The sequence below is a fragment of the Moschus berezovskii genome, chromosome 4 (assembly GCF_049115385.1).
Source record: "Moschus berezovskii isolate FMDL1 chromosome 4, NW_MosBer_1.0, whole genome shotgun sequence".
NCBI lineage: Eukaryota > Metazoa > Chordata > Mammalia > Artiodactyla > Moschidae > Moschus > Moschus berezovskii.
The window spans coordinates 69,476,093-69,495,972 of record NC_142463.1 but is presented as its reverse complement, the minus strand read 5'-3'; the positions used below and the strand labels follow the sequence as shown (position 1 = coordinate 69,495,972).

Genomic DNA, 19,880 nt, shown 5'->3' with positions numbered 1-19,880 from the left:
AGGATTTGAAGGTTTTGCTCAAATTTGGCCTTCATTAGAATCAAGTAGTTTCATATTTCAGAGTTAATTTGTTGTGAGGAGTTCAATTTATTAAAAAATTCTGATATTACTCTTAAAAAATTTTTTTTAGCTATAGAGAAGTCTGAAACCACTTCTGAACACACTTGTCAGCTCTGTGGTGGTTGGTTTGATACTAAAATTGGATTATCAAATCATGTTAGAGGCCACCTGAAAAGACTTGGAAAGACCAAGTGGGATGCTCACAAATCTCCAATCTGTGTTCTGAATGAGATGATGCAAAATGAAGAAAAATATGAAAAAATCTTAAAGGCATTGAACAGTCGTCGTATTATTCCTCGACCATTTGTAGCTCAAAAACTTGCATCAAGTGATGACTTTCTATCTCAAAATGTTATACCTCTTGAAGCATACCGTAATGGCCTAAAGACTGAAGCTTTATCAGTGTCTGCATCAGAGGAAGAAGGGCTGAGTTTCTTAAATGAATATGATGAAACTAAACCAGAACTGCCCAGTGGAAAAAAGAATCAGTCTCTTACACTGATAGAACTACTTAAAAATAAAAGGATGGGAGAAGAAAAGAATTCTTCTGTTTCTCCTCAAAAGATCCATAATCAAACTGCAAGAAAGAGGTTTGTTCAGAAATGTGTTCTTCCACTAAATGAAGATAGTCCATTGATGTATCAACCACAAAAAATGGACTTCACTATGCACTCAGGTAAGAGGACATTTATGACTATCTTAAATAATGTAAACACAATTATGTTTACCTTAGTGGAATATGTTTAGAAAATACTTTTTCAGAATCCTTTATTTAAGCTGCTTTTTTGCAGAACAGAGATTGGTTACACTGTTATTTCTGTATAAACCATCAGTTGATGTTCATCAACACTGAAGTCTCTGTGCCTCATTTCTTGGTCACAGTTCAAGGTGAGAACAAAAGCAAAAACAAAAAACTGATCTATAAAAATAAAATTTGTCTTGGACGGGTGATGGTTCTTTGGATGGGAGGTTGACATTGTTCAGAAGCATAGTGTTACTGAAAATGAAAAGGCTGTCATACTTTTGCCAGTGCTCCAGAGTGATTTTGTTTTCAAGATTTTAGTTGTCCAGGTTTTCCTCCTGCGTAGGTCAAACAAACAGAATGGATTGGTGTTTGTCATGTGTTGCCATTAACCCAAAGAAACTTCCTCCCTTTCTAATTCCTCATTGTATTGTGAGATAGTTTGGTATTGGAGGACTGTTGTGAGTATAAAACATTTGTTTGGGATTTTAGATTTTACAACATGTTCTATTTGAATAGAACAGATGGTTTAACCTAGTGGTTGTGCACCCATAGTTTTTCCTTTTCAAAGGAATATTTTGTATGAGTTGGCAAATGATGTGGCAGATAAAGTTGCCAAGCTTTATTTGGTATTGCTAAGTCTGGTTTTAGACTAGAGAAATGTTGTGTCTGTATAGGTTTCTTTTGGATGTTAAGAATACTAAAGATTAGTTTAGATGATACCATAATTTTAGCCCTAGGTTGAAGGTAAAAGTAACTCGTCAGTGAATTAATAATGAATAAAATTACTATAACGTTGGTTTGTTTACTTTGGGCAAACATTGGGGTATTCTAAATATTTGTAATGCAGATTTGATTTGAGGAAAGATTGTCTTGTAAGTGGTCTGAAAAACAATTTATCTTGTATGGGCTTCTGGTTATTAGGGATCTTTCTTTTGTACAAAGAGAGTCTTTCAACATGCTAATATTTCAACATTTTTCAGAGGGATAAAATGTAAGCAAGATGTGGCAGTTATGTTGGCCAAGCTGTAGTACACTTCAGAGAGGGTAAAGTGTATCTGTGGCTATCACAACAGTGTTGAAAAAACCAGTTGAAATGTGTTGGGGGCATGAGGGCTGTCTGAGAAGATAGGAGTTTCTTATTGTTTCAACATGTTTTCTTTACTGTGATGACTGAGATGTTAGCTTGTTGATCATTTATTTAGCACAAAGATTTTAGGAAAAAACTTCAGATCATTAACTTTCATTATTGATTGCGCATTCAGAGTAATGAACATAAAATGCCCTGACTAAAATGTTGTGTCTAACAGCTGTTCAGTGGTGTGTTTTACCACCTTTTCTCCCAGCCTTCATCAGAAAGCCTAATTTAGTATTGAGCCTTTTACGGTTTTGTGGGTAAAACACTTTAATTACCACTTTGTCAACTAGACTTTTTAATTTTTTTTTTTATTGATAATGTTGTAAACTTTGAAACTTCTCAACAGAACTGTGCAATTCAAATCACATGATTGTATTTTAGGTTTAGGAAATGATCTGCGTAACACAGAAATCTGCAAGAAAGTGATAATAGGTATTAAATCCAGAGATACTCAGGGGTTCAAGACATTCCTCTTCTCCCTTTCCAAAAGAGCATGGGTTGCCTCTAAATACTAACTACAAACTAATAATAGTTAACTTAATTTCCCCTCCATATCTTAAGCTAATTCAATGAACGTTTTTTAAAACCATCTTTATTGTGGTACTTTTCTTCACGCTTTTACCTAAGAAAATTTCACTTTTTGAAGTGAGAACTGGATTATAGTTTTCTTTTGAATGATAGGTATGCCTGTGAAGCTTAGAACATGTGTGCATTGCAATACGACGTTTACAAGTGCTGTTAGCCTGTCCAACCACTTACGCGCTTATGCACGAAAGAAGAGTGCTGGACTTTTGACTGGTACAGGTATGTTTGAACAGATAACACAGCAAGTCTGTTTGATACAATACACTTTTTTTTTCCTCACCAGACTGGTGCTAATTCAGATGATATTTATAGCTTTCTTTTGTAAGCAGCAGTTGAGCCTGAACACACATTAAATTTCAGCAACTTGTAAACTATTGGATATAGTTTTAATTAAGTTATTCTTTTTCATTTAGCTCTTATTGGCTTGATTTGAGGAAAAAGTAACCCAATAGAGGTGTGGAAACTTTTGAGTCTACATTATTTTTATTGATTTTTAAATTATACTATTTTTACGTTTATTTTTGTTAGTAGATTCTAGTAAGACACCTCTCTTTGGTAAAAAAGAATTCTAGCTTAGGGAAATGCTTTATTTGGCAAGGAAATTATAGTGAAATTTCAGATACGTAGCTAGATTAGAAAAATAAGCAAATGAACAAGTCTTCATTAGTCTACAGATCAACTTTTTGAAGGGGCTAGCCTTAATGGCCTGTGTTTATGATTGAATAAATTTTTCATTTAATGCCCCTAAGCTATATTTAACATTAATAAATATAGCTATGCACATAAATGTTACCATGCACATTTCTGTGTTATTTTTGGTTGGTTAGCCCAACCTTGCAGATACCTTCTCATGTGGCTAGCTTGTGAAAATTTTATTAGCTTACTCATATGTAATACTGCTTCTTAAAAATCTTATAGAATGCCTTGCTCATTTTGTTTGTAGCCTTTCAAGCAACCTTGCTTTAGCAAACCCCATCTTTCTAACATCTTAAAATACTCTCTTTTCTAAATAGATCTACATAAATCCTTTTGCCTAAAAATCTCTTTCCAGTCTTTTTATTTCTCTTGCTCTTTTAGATCACTGCCTTCTGCTTTCTTCTAGTTGTTTATCCAGCTTTTTTATTCTTCCTCATGTCTTCCTATGGCTTACATTCAGTATGTTCTTGCCACTGAAGAAGCACGTGTAGTCACACTAGTGTCTTTCTTCTGCTTCTTTGCTTTATCTTGACTTAATATATCACTGACTTGGGGTGACTACTGACCATTTATATTAAAAGGAGGGAAGTAGAGTGAGCTTTACTTTACTGAATTAGTCCTCCTACTGTGACATTTTAGTTACTTCTAGCTTCATCAGTCTTGAAAGGTGATTGCAGACATTAGAGGCAGGGGACAGTGAAAATAAGAGGCCGTAGAAGCAGGAAATCATTATTGTTATCATAGCCACTAATTTATATTGAACACTTCTATGCATTAGACACTATGCTGCATGCAACTTACATGCATAACATTTAATCTTCACAACCACCATTTTAGTTGTACGTGTTATAATGATCTGTATTTTATAGGAAAGTAGAGCTTTAGAGAACGTAAGCAAGTTGTCCAAAACGTACACAGCTAATAGCAGACTTGAAATTTCAGTCAAGGCTGTGTTATACCAAGGCCTTTGTTTTTAATCACTGTTACTTACCACATACAGAGTGATAGCAATGGAAAAATCCTAAAAGTGAAGTTGGGTTCAAGGTGAGGAGCATTCTGGTGAAAAGTCTAATTAGAAAGAGGAGGGAGAGTAGTTCCCTGATGGCCTAGTGGTTAGGAGTCTGGGCTTCACTGCCATGACTCACGTTCAGTTCTTGATTGAAGAACTGAGATCCTGCAAGCTGCATGGTGTGATCAAGAAAGAAAGGAAAAAAATAAAGAAAGAGAGAACATACTGTCTAATACATGCCTAGCCCAAGAAATGAGTTAGGCCTGCATTAGATTTCAGAAGACTTTAGAAAATGTTCCATTCTGTTTGGGCACATTACATAAATATTCGCTGGGGGGGATCTCTCCAGTCTAGATTTTGTAGTCCATTAAAAAATGCCTTTATCTTATCTGAAAATCCTTCAGAACATAGTATTAATTGCTAATAAATAACTGATCATAACCTTCCATTGACTGAGGGTGCATTCTCATGAACACTTTATCATTTAAAAAATTTCATTAGTTGGGAAAAAAGTAATACAGGATGAATGGGGATACATTTTTGTGGGCATCAAGAAAGGGGATGCTATGTTTAAATGTTATTAAATACTAACCAACTATCAGAAGTGTTAAAAATATAAAAGTGTGTATTAGGCAGTCCTAGGGCAAAGAGAAGGGAAATGAAAAGATGAAGAAAGGTGGTATTTTCCACAGCCCCCATCCACTTTAAGGAAATATAAAAATCACACAGTCCCTTGGAAATACTGAAACATTTTCCCAAAATCTTGACCAGTAGAGCTACATAGAAGATATTTTTGCTGCTTATTCATGCCAATAAGTTTTTATCAGCTTTATTAATGTTTTTTTTTTCCAAATGGAGAATTCTGTACTACATTTATAAACTCCACATACCTATTCTCTTCTTCCATATCAGTTTCACTGGTATAAAATAATGGTCCCACCCTATTATTCTGGAGGGTTCCATTGAGTTATTGTAAGGCATTCATCAATTCATATGAGTAAAAGGCATTATTTTTAAAGAATACATAGATGCTGTTTTGAGGAATAAACTACAGAATCTTTTTTTTTTAATTTACTTTAATCCAGGTATATCACAAAACTGAAACAATGTAAGGCAAAAATAAGTAGAACTGAAACCTCTATTCTCCTAGTCCAAGCAGATTTGATTGATGTGTATTTTTAATTATGTGGCCTACTTTGGAAGAAAAACCATAGATCCTTGATGAAATGATCAAGGCATACTTTGATTCATGCGGTAGAATAAGCTCCCAAGCCTTCTTAGAAGCCACCAGCTCCTGGCCTTGTCTCTGGGAACTGGTGGCTTTTTGAGAAAGAAAAATATTCCAGCTATTCTGAAGAGAATGAAAAGGATGCTCCTCTGTTTCTCAAATATTTGTTTACTGATGACTCAAATACTTCTAATGTGATAGTTCTCGATTCTTTTGGGGAGGTGGTTATTGACATTTTTGAGACTTCAGTATGACCCCCATCCCAGAAACATGTACTTTATCATCCACAGATAAAATATTTTCTATATGTAGGCTTTATATATAGATGATAACCATTGAAGGTTTTCATCCATGGGCCCTTCCTCTGGTAAAAACTAAGAAAGAGGAGATGCCAACTAACAATGAAGTGGGAAGAATACAGAACTGGGAATCTGGAGCCCTAAGAAATCTTTGTGTTGTGTGTGCATGTGTATGTGTGTGTAACAGTTACAAGATGCCAGAATTATATAACATCACACTCATTTCAATGATCACAGATATAAATCCTAATTTAAGTAAAAAGAAATAATGAAGAAGGTAGGAAAGTTTGGAAATTAAGGACATGGAAGAGGTAGCCATACTTGGAACAGTGTTCAGTTGTCAGAAAAGAGTAAACTTCACAGATTTAAATTTTGCCCAGAACTGACTTAGTTTATCATCCATTGGGCAGGTTCAAATAAATTGTTAGTGATTTCCATGTGCCTTCAGTTGTGGATAATCATCCATGAAGCTGTTTTACTGTTTTTTTAGTGGATTTTTGTCTAAAGAGGCTATTTCTAAAGGGTTACTGTATATCCTACATTACTGTAAATTCAAGATATACTTCTTATTCAAGAATTTTTTTCCAGTTAATATAGACTGTACTATTATTGCTAGACTTCTTTTTCAGGTTTTGTTCTCTATAGATTGCTTTACATATCCATACAGATTTTTTTCCTGGTTGATTCTTTGTATAGTCTAATAAGAACATTATTAATTTTCATTAAAAATTAGAAATTTCATGCAATTTATTTTAAATGGTTTTGGACTTTTTACTTTATTGGCTTTTGTGTTTAATAATCTTTTAATTAGTTAAATGGTATCTTTTTTATACTGGCAGTATTTGAAACAGTATATTTACTAAGGTAACAGAGTGACTTGAGTAATAGTGCCTCTTTCACTCTCATAAGTGTACTGGATTGCACAATAAATTTTAGGGTCACTCTGGTTATTAAAATTTTTTAATATTTGAAATTATTCAAGATAAAGTGAATTCTCTCAACTTAGTCTGCATTTGGAAATAAAAAAATTTGAGGTCAAAGTGAAAGTGAATTTTTGACAGATAAAGGAAAATAATTGGAGTTCAGGTAGAGAGAATGTTGTGAAAGGAAATATATCTAAGATGAATGCATGTTTGTATGATGCTTTTCTGTGGTAACAGCAATCCGTCATCTCCTAAAAAGAAGAAAACACAAGAATGGTATTCAGTATTTTTATTGGAATTCCATTTTACATCTTGACCCTGTATATTCATACATATATACATTCATATATATATATATATATATATATATATACACACTTGTTCACTCATTCACTCACCTGAATTGAGTATGATGTACTCTGATATTTTCTGTTGTATTCTTTCTCATTAAAAATTAATACTGGTCATGACCCAGTGAATTGATTTCTACCCAGTGAGAAGTCACTACCCACAGATTGAAAACACTTCCCTTAAGTGTCTTGTTTAGAAACTAATACTGATTAGAATCAGCAATAATAATAGTTTGGAAATCATAACACTCCTCTGTGGCAGCAAATGAATTTTCTTTACTCATATTCAAATGTTTATCTGTAGATCATGTTTTTTAATCAAGTGCTCACCTTTAGCATTTGAAGTATTAATAAGTTAGGAATTTCTAGATACTTAAAATTAATGCAAGAAAAATAGTTTTACATATGCAGATATTTGGGAGGAAAGCTTCATTTCATTATCTTCAGAATACTTCCCATGATAACATTTTGAAAATAAAGCATGATCGTTGCTGTTCTACAACAACAGACTCATTATAATTAAAGAATCACTTTTCCAATGAGAAAAAAATAACTTGAATTTATACTCCGTCTTTTCGGTCAATACCACTAATGTAATGTATCTACATTCTTTTTTTAGTAAAGTCACTTTTATTTTTTCATGCCATCCACTTTTAAGCAAACCAGTGGATCGTATGTTACTTTATGTTCTGTGGGAGTTCAAGTTCTTTAGTCTAGGCCTCCTTTCAAGGGGAGCTGGGAATTAAATTGATTTTGTTTTTCCTTGCTGCCTTTACTATTTGTTTCATTGTTAGATAGCGCCTCAGAAAGAAAAAGAAAAAAGACAAGACAGCTCATGCCGGTATATTTCTTACAATGTTTACTATGGGTAAGAAAAATAAAATGAGCAGTCATATTCATTCAACAAAAATTTTAGTTATTAACTGTTATACCACAACTGTGCTAGCTCTGAACCTATAAAGAACTTGCACTCCAACTGCATAAACTTAATGATGGTGATCTGGTAGGATGAGGACCAATAACACTGTTACAGAAGGCTTTGTAAGGTTTCAACTAGACCCTGAGTCTGAAGACTGAGTAGCTTGAGGAAGAAGAGATGAAGTGAGGACCTTCCAGGTAGAGAAAACAACACAGTATGGGAGAAAGGGGTGGAATTTGGAATCAGTTTTTCTCTTGGGAGAATTAGTTACAGGTGTTTGGGAAGATGATAATGCCAGAAAGGTGGGGTTTGATACTTTGAGTGCTTGCTAAGAATGTTAAGAAGTCACTGAAGAATATTTTAAATAAGGAAATGACATGTTCTAATTTGTGTTTTTAAAAGATAGTTCTTTTCAGTGTTCTTCATGACACTGAAAGATGGGTTTCTGAAATTTCCTGGCTATAATTTATCTCTGTGGTACTACTCTTCATTAAGGGTATATATCTGTATATTTGTCTGCACAGTAATGTATGATTTATTAAGGATTAGCCAAATAGTGATTTGTTCAAGTTGAGTAAATGTTCTAGGTAATGGAAGACTATTGTCAAAGTTGATTTCATCCTAACCACTTTGCGATGGTAGTGTTTCTAAACTGTTATTCTTATTTCAGCCTGAGTATAATATAATTATTTGAGTATTTAGAGTCACCTTAACGGATGCAAATTGTTCCATTATGCCAGCAAAAATTGGGCTATTTGCCCACAAAACGAAAAGGTGATTGGCTGATTTATTCACTAATTCAATTAACATTTTCTTCAAGGTGGTTTGTGTATTATGCTAAGTACTACAGAGATAAATTGGATATTACAGTATGGTATAAGCAAAACATGTTAAGTGCCAAGTTATAAGTGTACATGAAATACTTGAGGAAGTTAAGATGAAGAAGTTCCTTTCAACTAGACTAGGACCAAGCAAGGCTTCTGGAATTAGCATCTGATTTGGACCTTGAAAGATTGTTAATTGAAATGGAAATGGGAGTTGGGGAAGGGAAGCAGCATGTCTGCAAAGAAGCAACTTGGAACTGTGTGAGACGTTTATTGAAAATACTGAGAAGCAGGAGAAAAAGGAATAGAGTTGGACAGGTAAAGGACATAGAATGCTATTAATAGAATGCTAAACCATGGTGTTAGAATTAGTTTTGTTGAGCAGCCAGTAAAGACTTTTTAAACAAATTTGTGTGAAACTTTAAAAACTCCTTTTTGTGGTGTTGGAGAAGACTCTTGAGAGTCCCTTGGACTGCAAGGAGATCCAACCAGTCCATTCTAAAGGAGATCAATCCTGGGTGTTCATTGAAAGGACTGATGCTAAAGCTGAAACTCCAATAGTTTGGCCACCTCACGCGAAGAGTTGACTCACTGGAAAAGACTCTGATGCTGGGAGAGATTGGGGGCAGGAGGAGAAGGGGACGACAGAGAATGAGATGGCTGGATGGCATCACCGACTCAATGGACATGAGTTTGAGTGAACTCCGGGAGTTGGTGATGGACAGGGAGGCCTGGTGTGCTGTGATTCATGGGGTCGCAGAGTCAGACATGACTGAGCGACTGAACTGAACTGAAATAAAAATTAAAGGATTTGGTGGGGAAGTGGAGAAATTGTAGATGAGTTAATTTTAAGAGTCCTGATTCAGGATAATGGCAGTTGGAATGTAAAGGAGGAATAAAAATGCATGGATAAGATTGTGGAAGTTAATTAAGTAGAACTTGGCAGATTATTTAGAGGTAGAAGAATAAGAGGAAAGATGGGAGATGGCGCAGAGTTTTAAGCTTTGTTATTGAGAAGATGGTTATACCAGTACATTTAATGAATTTGCTACTAGCGTGTTTGGTGCCTTCATTACTCCTCTGGCCGTCGTTTATCTATCAGCACATCATTACCTATCTGTCTACTGTTAACAAAGCAGTCACACTTAACTGAATCAGTACATTTGTTTTTAGGAGAATGGAGCCTAAGAGTTTTGTACTATTACAGCATAAAGTATTTAATATTTTATGATGCCTTCTTTTTTACTGGTCATAGGTTATACAGTTTAGGAATTCTATTTGACTGATAATCTTTTTTGACCTATATCTTGTTTTTCATGAAAGTCCTAACTAGTCTCTTAGCATTCCTATCGGTTCTGTGGCTTACTCATTTTCTGAGTTTTGATTTTTCTTAACAGTTGACTTAATCTGGATCTGACAGTTTTTAAGTTTGAATTTTTTAACTTGTCTGATATCTTTATAACCTCAGTTCTCATGTTGTGTTTGCTATGATTTCTATTCTAACATAAATCTCTTGAATGCTGTTTATAATATGAATATGAATTAAAATGTAGTTGATTTTATAATAACACGGTATGTTCTTGGCCAGACCTAAACTGTAGATAAATCTACTTTAAGTGACTTTATGGAAATAATACACAGATTTTCTCTTTTGGAGGTTAGAGCAAGAGGATGGCTTGTTGAGACTGGTGGTCCTTCACTAAAGTAAGAAGTGGAAAAGTGAGATTTACTGTTTCTTTGTTGTGTCTAGAGTTTGAGGAATAAGATTAATTCTTGCTGTCCAGCACTTATAAAGTGTGTTTAATTGTGGCCTTAACTAGAAGTTAGCTAAACCAGAAAGTAGCTAGTCAGCACTGTGTTTGATAATAGTTCAGATTTTGGATGGAGTGTAAAAAATACTTCAAAATGATAAAATGCTGAAAGATCTATTGAGATTGTGGATTTGTGACATTTAGATTTACTATTATAATTATTCTGAGCTCTATGTTGAACATGATTATTTTAAAGATAATTTAACAAAGTTTTAAATAAGGTCATTTCCTTACTTAACTAATTTTTACAGGAACAATCACTTAATTACTCCCAATAAATATGAAATGATAATTTGAACATACTGACACTTTTAGAGACCAGGGAATGGGATTGTATTCAGGTGATTCTAAACGTGATTTACAGCAGATTTGTCATTATGTATTTTAATGTTTATTCCAATTTTAGGGATGTCTTAGTGTTAGATAAGAGATTGATATTAAATGCCTATTGTGTTTAGTAAAACAGCATGCAAATCCAACCTACCTTAAGGAGAAATTTTAAGGTTTTTTTCTTATCTTTTACCACAGAGAGGTAATATATTTGCTTTCCTGTTTACTCTTAACTAAACAATAAACTGTTTGTTCCTGGGGTATTACTAGCTTTTAGCTTTTTGCAACCTAGAAAGACTAGTCTACCTCCAATTTCTGTCTATAAAAATGTGTGATAAAGTTTCATATTTATGTTTAGCTTTCCCCTTTGCACTGATAATACTCAAATATTATTTTACTAGTCATTCCCTCTACTTTGATATAGCAGAGGTTTCTAGATACCGAATATATGTACTTTTTCTTGTCCCAAGTAGATAACTTCTCTGAACCAAGCACATAAGGCTGTTGCTACCATTAATATTAATACAGCCTCATACTTTGTAGGGCAAACTCAAGCCACCTGAATCCTCTAAACTGATACTCAGCCATAAACTTGAAGGAAAGGAAATCTGTTTTTCAAATATTTTTCACTTCATCCTCTTCCAAGTAAAATGTTAAGTCATGTAGTACCTAATTAACTTTGCCATAATTGCTCTGTGATCCAAAGTTACTGTTACTGTTTTTCATTATTGAGTATGAAAACTTTAAAAATTAATGGAAGTAACTTAGAGCACTAAAAATAAATCAAGTTTTAGAGTGAAAATAGCAAGGGAAAATGATGGTGAAAATACACTTCTGAGGTTGCTAGTTGTGAATGTATATGTTAAATTCCAATTGGAAGGGGAACATTGCTTTCATAACAATGAACTACTTAAACTGCTTTATATGTACATTTTGGGAATAATGACTGGTTTGTTTATGGTTTGTTTTTGGTAGGTAGGACCAAAGAGTTGGTGTTGGGAGTAGGGAAGTCCTTTCCATTTTTAATGGGCTACAGAGAGTGGGATTTAACAGTTTTTCTCTTAATAAGTTTTTTTTTTTTTTTAATGGGCAGAGATTAAGAGGTGGAACTGAGGTCAGCCCTTCTCATTTGGGGTAGCTGCTACTCAGGATCTAGAACTGGCTACATAATTTGCAAGATAGTGTACAAAATGAAATTATAGTACCTCATGTTCAGAAATTATTGGGAATATCCAGACTGTAACAACAGAGCATTAAACCATGTTTGGGATGCAGTATGACTGCCACAAGTTGTACACCCACGAAGTCAGTCTTATAAGTACTTTTTGCAAAGAGAAAAGTACACACTGAAGAAAAAAGAACTTAGGTTCTCAACAAATGATTTCCCCAAACCTACATCCCTATTTTATACAAGCTAACATGTTTCTCTTCACCCGCTTAGTTGGGGCTGAGGGGAAGAAAATGCTGTTTGCACAATCTTGTGTGTGCTCGGGGCTTATGGGCCTTGAAGGATAATGGCAGCAACTAGAATTGAGTTTGTTATCTTCTTCCCACATCACCACTGGCATTACCTGCATCATCAGCTTGTTAATGGTGCTAGGAATATTAACTTATCTATTCATGTCATTTTTATCCCTGCTGTTTTCCTCAATGAGCTCATAGCTACCATTGGCCTGCCCATGTTATACAGGTCAACTAGATGGAGAAGAAATTTTCTCTAGAAGGGATATGTGTGTGTGTGTGTGTGTGTGGGTGGGTGGGTGGGTGGGTGTGTATACACACACTCTAGAATGCCTCTTACTCTGGACGTGTGTAACGTGGCCCTTGTATTAGGTTTGACTTTACCCTAAATATGCCAACAATCAGGTAGGAACAAAACAGATGAAATAGGGCTTTTGACTAAATGGGTAGGGAAGGATGATAGCAGATAACAGTATTTTGGTGATGAATGTTAATTTAGTTACAGTGTTAGTTCTTTACCATAGAGGCTTCAGATGTTTTTAAGAAAAAAGCTTCATTCTTTGAGGTCATTTGTGTAGTGAATTGAAAATAAAATTCACTGAAGCAATTATGTATATAATGGGCAGAAATGTGGAAGTGGCAAAAGGACTTATGTTAGAACCCAAAGTAAATTACTTTTCTTCTGTGTATAAAGCTAATGTCTCAGAGAGCAGGCCTGAATTTATCATATTATTTATTGATTTGTTTTTCACTGATCCAGTTTAGTTCTTTAGACACAACTGTTGTATTTTGTAGTATAGCAGTTGGATGTTCTTTTTGAGGGCTCATAGTCTGTTGTATTTCTGTCTCATTCCTATTTATCAAAACAGCTAGCTGTTTTACTGAAAGTTGTATTATAAAAAATATTTATATGATCTTACAGCTCAACTCAATTCATTCTTCTTACAAGTAAAATATTACTGCCAGTAGCAATGTGGATCCTTTATAAATTAGATAACTGCAAAGTTTTTTTTATAGTCTAATGGTTAAAATTGATCACTTCAAACATAGGAAGATTTGAGTGATTGGGTTTATTCATTTCTGAAGAAGCAGTTATACTCAAGGAGAAAAAATTAAGAATTTCCAAAACTAATTTAGTATTTTTTGTAAATTTCAAGTATACAAACAATGCTAGATTTAAAATACTTTGAAACAGAAAAACGGTATATGTCTGGTTTGGTTTTTGACAGTAACAAATAAGGGCAAATAAAATTGTATTGTAAAGAAAGCCTTTGTATTAATATAACTATCTATTTGGCAGATTATTCATATAAATGACTTCAATAAACTTTTAGTTTCTTGTCAGAAATATTGATGAGCCCCATTATACTAAAACTGACTTCTGTTAGTGATGTTGTTTTGTTCTAATGATTTCTGGAGCAGTCCAGAATGAAATGGCTTTTCCCTTGAGATGTAATAAAATCTGTTTTGAGAACATTTGTGTAATTGTCTTGTTTGTACATCATCTTTTTCATTTAGTGGAACATTTTGCGTTAATCATCTTTTTGATGTAGAGATTACCATATCGATGTCCCTTTTGTGTGCATATTTATAATATGTTAAATATTCTTACACATTTTTCTAAAATTTTGGACAGTATTGTAGGGGTGACAGTTGGATGTTGTTATTAGAAAAAAAAATTTCTGTTAAATGTATTCATATTTTATGTTCTAACATAAATGACATTTCAGGGGATAAGAAATTTTAAAGTGATGATGGAGATATTAAGATAATAAAGATATTTAGGTGTAATTACCAAAGGCCCCTGGTTTTTAATATTTTAACTTTATGGACAAGTTTCCAAGGATTCCTAATACTTGTTATTCCCTAAACTTACTTAGAACTCTTAAGTACTAGAGATTCTCAATAATATGCTGACAGAGTTGTCCTACTTTCCCAAGTCATAATACCTTCAAATATTAATTACAACAAAAATATGATATTCTCATTTAAAATTTAGATCTGATCATTCATAAGACAGCTTAAACTTCAGAGTTTCTAGAATTCACATAATATCAAAAGTCAGAAAAATTCTTGTTTCCTTCTGTTAAAGTGAAAAACATTTCTACACCTCTGAGTAAATATTTCCAGTTCCATTTTTTTAAAGTGTCACAGCATCTAAATGTAACTTAAATGTTTTATAACTGACTAGTAAATCATTCTTTTACATACTTCCCCATTACTCTTTATCCCTCTCCCTCAATTTGCTTTACACACCTAACATAGCACTCTGTGAACAAATATTTAAAGGATTGTTACAATATATTTTATTTGTATCCTACAGTAATTTATTTACACTTTAGAAGAAATTTGAATATAATGTGGCCATTTTGACAACCCAGGAAGCTCATCAAAGATTCTAGCTGTAATCTCATGATACACCAAATGGTTCCCCTGTTCCATGTAACAGAGACAGGGATTGTGTTTGGTTTACCTTATAGATAGGAAAAGAGGCGCTGACATCTAGTAGCACTTAGCCCTTTTTGAGTTCCTTAAACTCTTGTAGTGTATGAATTTATTTGAAATTCACCTAAATTCAAATTGGTCACCAAAGCAACTAGGAAGAAGAATGTGCTGATTAGAGTATGTGTTACCTCATTCTTTCTACTGGTTGTGAAAAACCTAGTTTCTACATACAAGCTAGACTGGCAAGTGAAGAAAAGTGTGACTGCTAGCAACATGTTCATTTAAACAAATGATGCAGAAGTGTTCTACAGGAACTATAGTATATATTACACAGTAGTAGAACAAATTTCTTTTCATATGCCTTTTAAATGTCAAAGGTTAAATTACTGGGTTTTTCTTTATTTTTCGTTGCAGAAGTGTTCATTGAGTTCCTACCATGTGCCAGGCTCTTGAATGAGCTAACTAATGAGAACCTTGTAAGATTTTTCTGTTCCAGATTTTGGATGTTCAGCTTTGAAGCAGCCATTCTTAAATACTTAACTTGAATTCCTGTAGTTCTTTACTTATTAGATTCTTCTTGTGAGGATAAACAGAGAAAGACTGTGAGACCTAGATTTTTCTTTTAAAGAGGCAAGTGACAGGAAGGAAAAGACAGTGGCTTGAATGAGATTTAGGCTTCTCATGGTTTTTAATTTTCTGTATGACATTTCTGTTAGCATTGCCACTTGACTACTGTAAGAAACAGTAGTCTGTTTACTGGTTTTGTAATAGTAGCATCTGTTCTTTTGGAACCTGGACTTTAAAAACTCATTTCACACAATCATTGAATAGCCAGTTCCTATTCTCTCTTCCCTAGAATTTTTCCAGGGCATTTCACATGACAGGTTAACAGAAGAAAATTCATTTGGACAACTCTTCTGTTACATTTGTTTCCCTTCCCCCTTAGGCCCCTAGAGATAAATTCTTACCATCTCTTCCTGCTAATTGACCAGCAGCACCCTGGAATACTATCATCACTTTGTCCAAAGGAATGGTGTAGTTGTATTTAAAGAATAAAATGTTGTGTCCCATCTGTTCCTACCTATTAAAAAAAATCTTTTTTCTTTATTAAATTAGATTTTTTAAAGTAAGTGATTAAAGGAGAAGTCAAGTAACAGAAATTTCAAGAACAGTTAGCACTAGAATTTTGATGCACTTTAACATAAACATTTTTCCCTTTTTAATCACATTTTTAAAATAGAAAATATAAAATGAAAATAATAACAAATAGTCATCGTTTAATTTGTGGTCTGTTTGTTAACTTATGTGAGATAATCTGGATCTATATTTATTTATGCTTGTATATACAATACAGATTGAGTTTAAAAATGAAAGTTGAGCATTCTTTGTCCTTTCAAATGTAGGGCTAGCTTATAATTTTAAGAGCTATTTATTATTGTAAAATTCAAAATGAATTGCATTGAACTTTTTACTAAGTTTTCAAAGTATGTGAAATCTGATTAATGGAGAAGTAATCAAATGCAAACTTGATGATCTTGTATAAGATGTTATAGTTTCCCTGGAAGTAAGATTTAACCAGATGTTAAAATAATGTATATATGATTCTAAGAGAGAAGATTGCCATTGCTGTGGTAATTGACCACTTTAGTAATTTCAAGTTATTTTAGTTTTATCTTCTCAGTTCTGATTTGGTATGGTAAAGCATTATTTGAAAAATGAGTACAAGAAGAGTATATGCTGATAATATTACTGCTATTAGAGAACCAGCTTCAAGTTAGTGCATGCTTCAGAGAATACAAATGAATGCAGACCTTTTCTAACTTGATTTAGATGGTCTGACCTCCCAAGAAGTATCTGTATGTATGTGTACTTAGAATACATAAGAAATGTTAAGTCTTTTTCTTCCCCTTTTTAGCCTTAGATTGTAAGCAAAAGAAATCAAGGTCAAGATCCGGAAGCAAGAAGAAACTTTTAACATTACCTCATGGTGCTGACGAGGTTTACATTCTCCGATGCAGGTATATGCCTATATTACCAAATCTGCTCAGTTTCTTCAGATTTTGCTTTGAGATGTATATTTTGTTTGAGATTTTTAAATTTTTGACTGAAGGTGCATTCTCAAAAATCAAATTACAAATGAACTTTCAGAGACAGACTTAAAATCTTATATGACTCATAATATGCTGTACTTCAACAACTAATCAAGTTTTTTATATTATGCTGTGATTCATGGGGTCGCGGAGAGTCGGACACGACTGAGCGACTGAACTGAACTGAACTGAACTGAAGGGCCTCTATGATATTGTGATTTGTAAAAGTGGCTTTTTTTTTGTTGTGTTTTATTCGTGTTCTTTGTTTCCTTTAATTTGATGTTTTTCAAATTATCTTGAGTTCCTACTTATTGGAAATATATTTTCTCTCCACTCGTACTTATGAGTGTAGATATACAGACTCATTCACACCTCCTTCCGTATTCGTCCTAATGCAATTTAAGGAATTCTAAATTGAGGAGTGCATTTTTTTCTTTTGAAAAAAAAAAAATAATGCATTTTGGAATTAAGATGTGTAGGTGTTAAGACCTTTTAATTAATTTTCATAGTAATGTTCCCATCTCTGCAGGTATTACTGGAGTTAGTATGAATTGGCAGTTTTAATATTACATTTAATCATTTTGACCTCGTAGGTATTTAGAAACTTTTGTCAAGTACTATCTTCAGTGTAAAGTTTGCCCTTTGTGTTTATGAATTTTATGGGAATTGGGTTTTTTGGGAGGGGAGAATTTGTTTTAAATAAAGGAAATTGGTTATGTTAACAAAACTGTTAAGTAAAGGGAATTAATTGGTCATGTTAAGAGAAATGTTATCAACTTCTTCTATAGGTTTTGTGGCCTAGTCTTTCGTGGACCATTGTCTGTTCAGGAAGACTGGATTAAGCACTTACAACGACACATTGTAAACGCTAATCTTCCACGGACTGGAGCTGGCATGGTGGAAGTCACATCACTACTCAAAAAGCCTGCCTCCATTACAGAAACTTCATTTTCTCTACTAATGGCAGAAGCAGCTTCATAGAACAAGGAAACCTTTTAAATAGCAAATTTGAATTGGATGTAAATTTGAAATTCTTTGTCTGTTTTTTTCAAAGCCACATTAAACTATCCATTTATAAATACTAAAGCAGGAAAATGGGGAAAAGTGAATGACAGTGACATCAGAGCAAATTGAGTACTTCAAACAGTAAGTAGTCTCTATATTTTATATAGGATGGAAGAGGTGTTTCTAAGGTTTGCTACATTTAGTCAGTTAACTGTGCTCACTCAATGAAAGATCAGTACATGTAAGCAGTTATTAATAAACTGTTGCACATGGATACTTAAAGACAGACTTACTGGAAAATTATGTGTTCTGCAGTGTTACCAGAATCATGGTTCTGTTTATTCCCCACAAGACTTGGATTGAAAAATAAGATATTATATTTTGTTTGTATATATTTAGTGTTTTGTATAATACCAGGAACCGCTAACTAAATTTACTCAACTTAGGGCATTAAATATCATGTACTTCATAGTTTGAGACTGTTCACTCAAATAGGGCAGAGTACTATTCTATCTAGACGTGTAAGTGTTTTTTTAAAATCACATGGAACGGTTTTTTTTTTTTTTTTATACTAAAAAGTAGAGGGAGATTTGTTTAAACAAGTATTTCTAAAAGAAATATGTACATAGTCCTGGAAATTATTTGTGGTAAGGAAATATTCTTTACTCCAGTTGCATTTCTCAGACAATAAAGTGGTGCATCCATGCTACCTCCTACTTTGTCAACAAAGATGCTATTTACCCTTTACATTTTTGTATCATAATAGATTTTAAAAAATCTAATATTCTTTATTGCAAGACATCCTTTTGTTAACAGATTTGTTTCTTTTTAATGTTTTACCTAAAATTTGACATGCTTACAGGACAGGTTTGCCTCTTTATTTAACGTTGTAGAAATGTAATTAATAAACAATGCTCACTACACGGTTTAGAATAGGCTTTCTCATTTATAGTCTCTTCCAAATTTGATCAGTTAACAAAACTTAATAGACCAATTGAATATTTCTACATATGATGAGAATGTTTACAATTTAAATTTTAGAACTTGTTTTGGATGTGATTATATGTACGAAAATCGTGTAACACTATGCTCATGCTAAGAACCGACATAATGGAATTACTGAAATAAATGTGCTGTGAGGAATGGAAAATATGGTGCAGATGTCTTGGTCATGATAAATTGTGATTCTCCTTTTAAATTCCTTCCAAAAACAGGCTAGTTCTTTTAATCTGAAATCAGATTCCTTTACAAATAACAGTTTTTGTATGCAAGCACCATTTCATTTCATGTAGTATGGCTAATACTATAGTTGAAACAAGGATATGCATTGATACTTTTCTTCGTATGTAAATAAAGTTAAAAGCAGTTAAAATAAGGAGTATTTTGGTAGAGTATATATACATACCTCACTGCCAGTGAATTGCTTTCCTATGATATATCTCCTTACCAGAAAAATCTCTAAATAAAAAAAGACTTAAGAAAATTATAATGTCTATAGTGTGAAACATTCTTATTTTTATCACTGGTGGAAATTGTCCACTTGAGGTTGTGTTTCATTTATGTTGTTTATACATAGCTGGTTACTTTAGTCACACACTTGATATATAAAATTAGGAAACTGAACTAAATGAATCATTCCCAACCAATGGTCTCCTGATCTCTGGAGTATGTACTAGATAGGAAAAAGTATTTGTATAAAATTATTTTCATTTTGCCAAAGATGTAATGGAAACTGTGTGTGTCTCTATGATGATGAGTCTAACTAAAACACCAAATTTCTTAACTTTTGACTGAAAATATACCAAGTCTGTGTTTACCAGTATTCTCATATTAGGTTTCATTGATGTAAGTATATTCTGTATTTAAATAGAATATGTTTTTTAAATTGGAAGTCATACTACTGCATAGCAAGTTGTGTTCAGAAATTAAGTGGTAAAAAAGAATCCTGGCAGGAAGACTAGGAAG

The 19,880-nt window shown here is 33.3% G+C and overlaps 1 protein-coding gene across 12 annotated transcripts in view; it reads left to right on the top strand.

Moving 5' to 3' along the window:
• Positions 1-19,291, top strand: part of ZNF644 (zinc finger protein 644) — a 113,508-nt gene extending 94,217 nt beyond the window's left edge. For 8 of the 12 annotated variants that reach the window (XM_088835480.1, XM_088835473.1, XM_088835475.1 and 5 more), the window contains 4 exons: positions 131-736; positions 2,622-2,744; positions 16,736-16,838; positions 17,699-19,291. In XM_088835480.1, coding sequence (XP_088691606.1) covers positions 131-736; positions 2,622-2,744; positions 16,736-16,838; positions 17,699-17,891 — 1,025 coding nt within the window. In that variant the 3' untranslated portion in view covers positions 17,892-19,291. The remainder of the gene's footprint in view (positions 1-130; positions 737-2,621; positions 2,745-16,735; positions 16,839-17,698) is intronic. The other 4 variants (XM_088835482.1, XM_088835483.1, XM_088835481.1 and 1 more) reach the window with 2 other exon arrangements.
• The last annotated feature ends 589 nt before the right edge of the window (positions 19,292-19,880 follow it).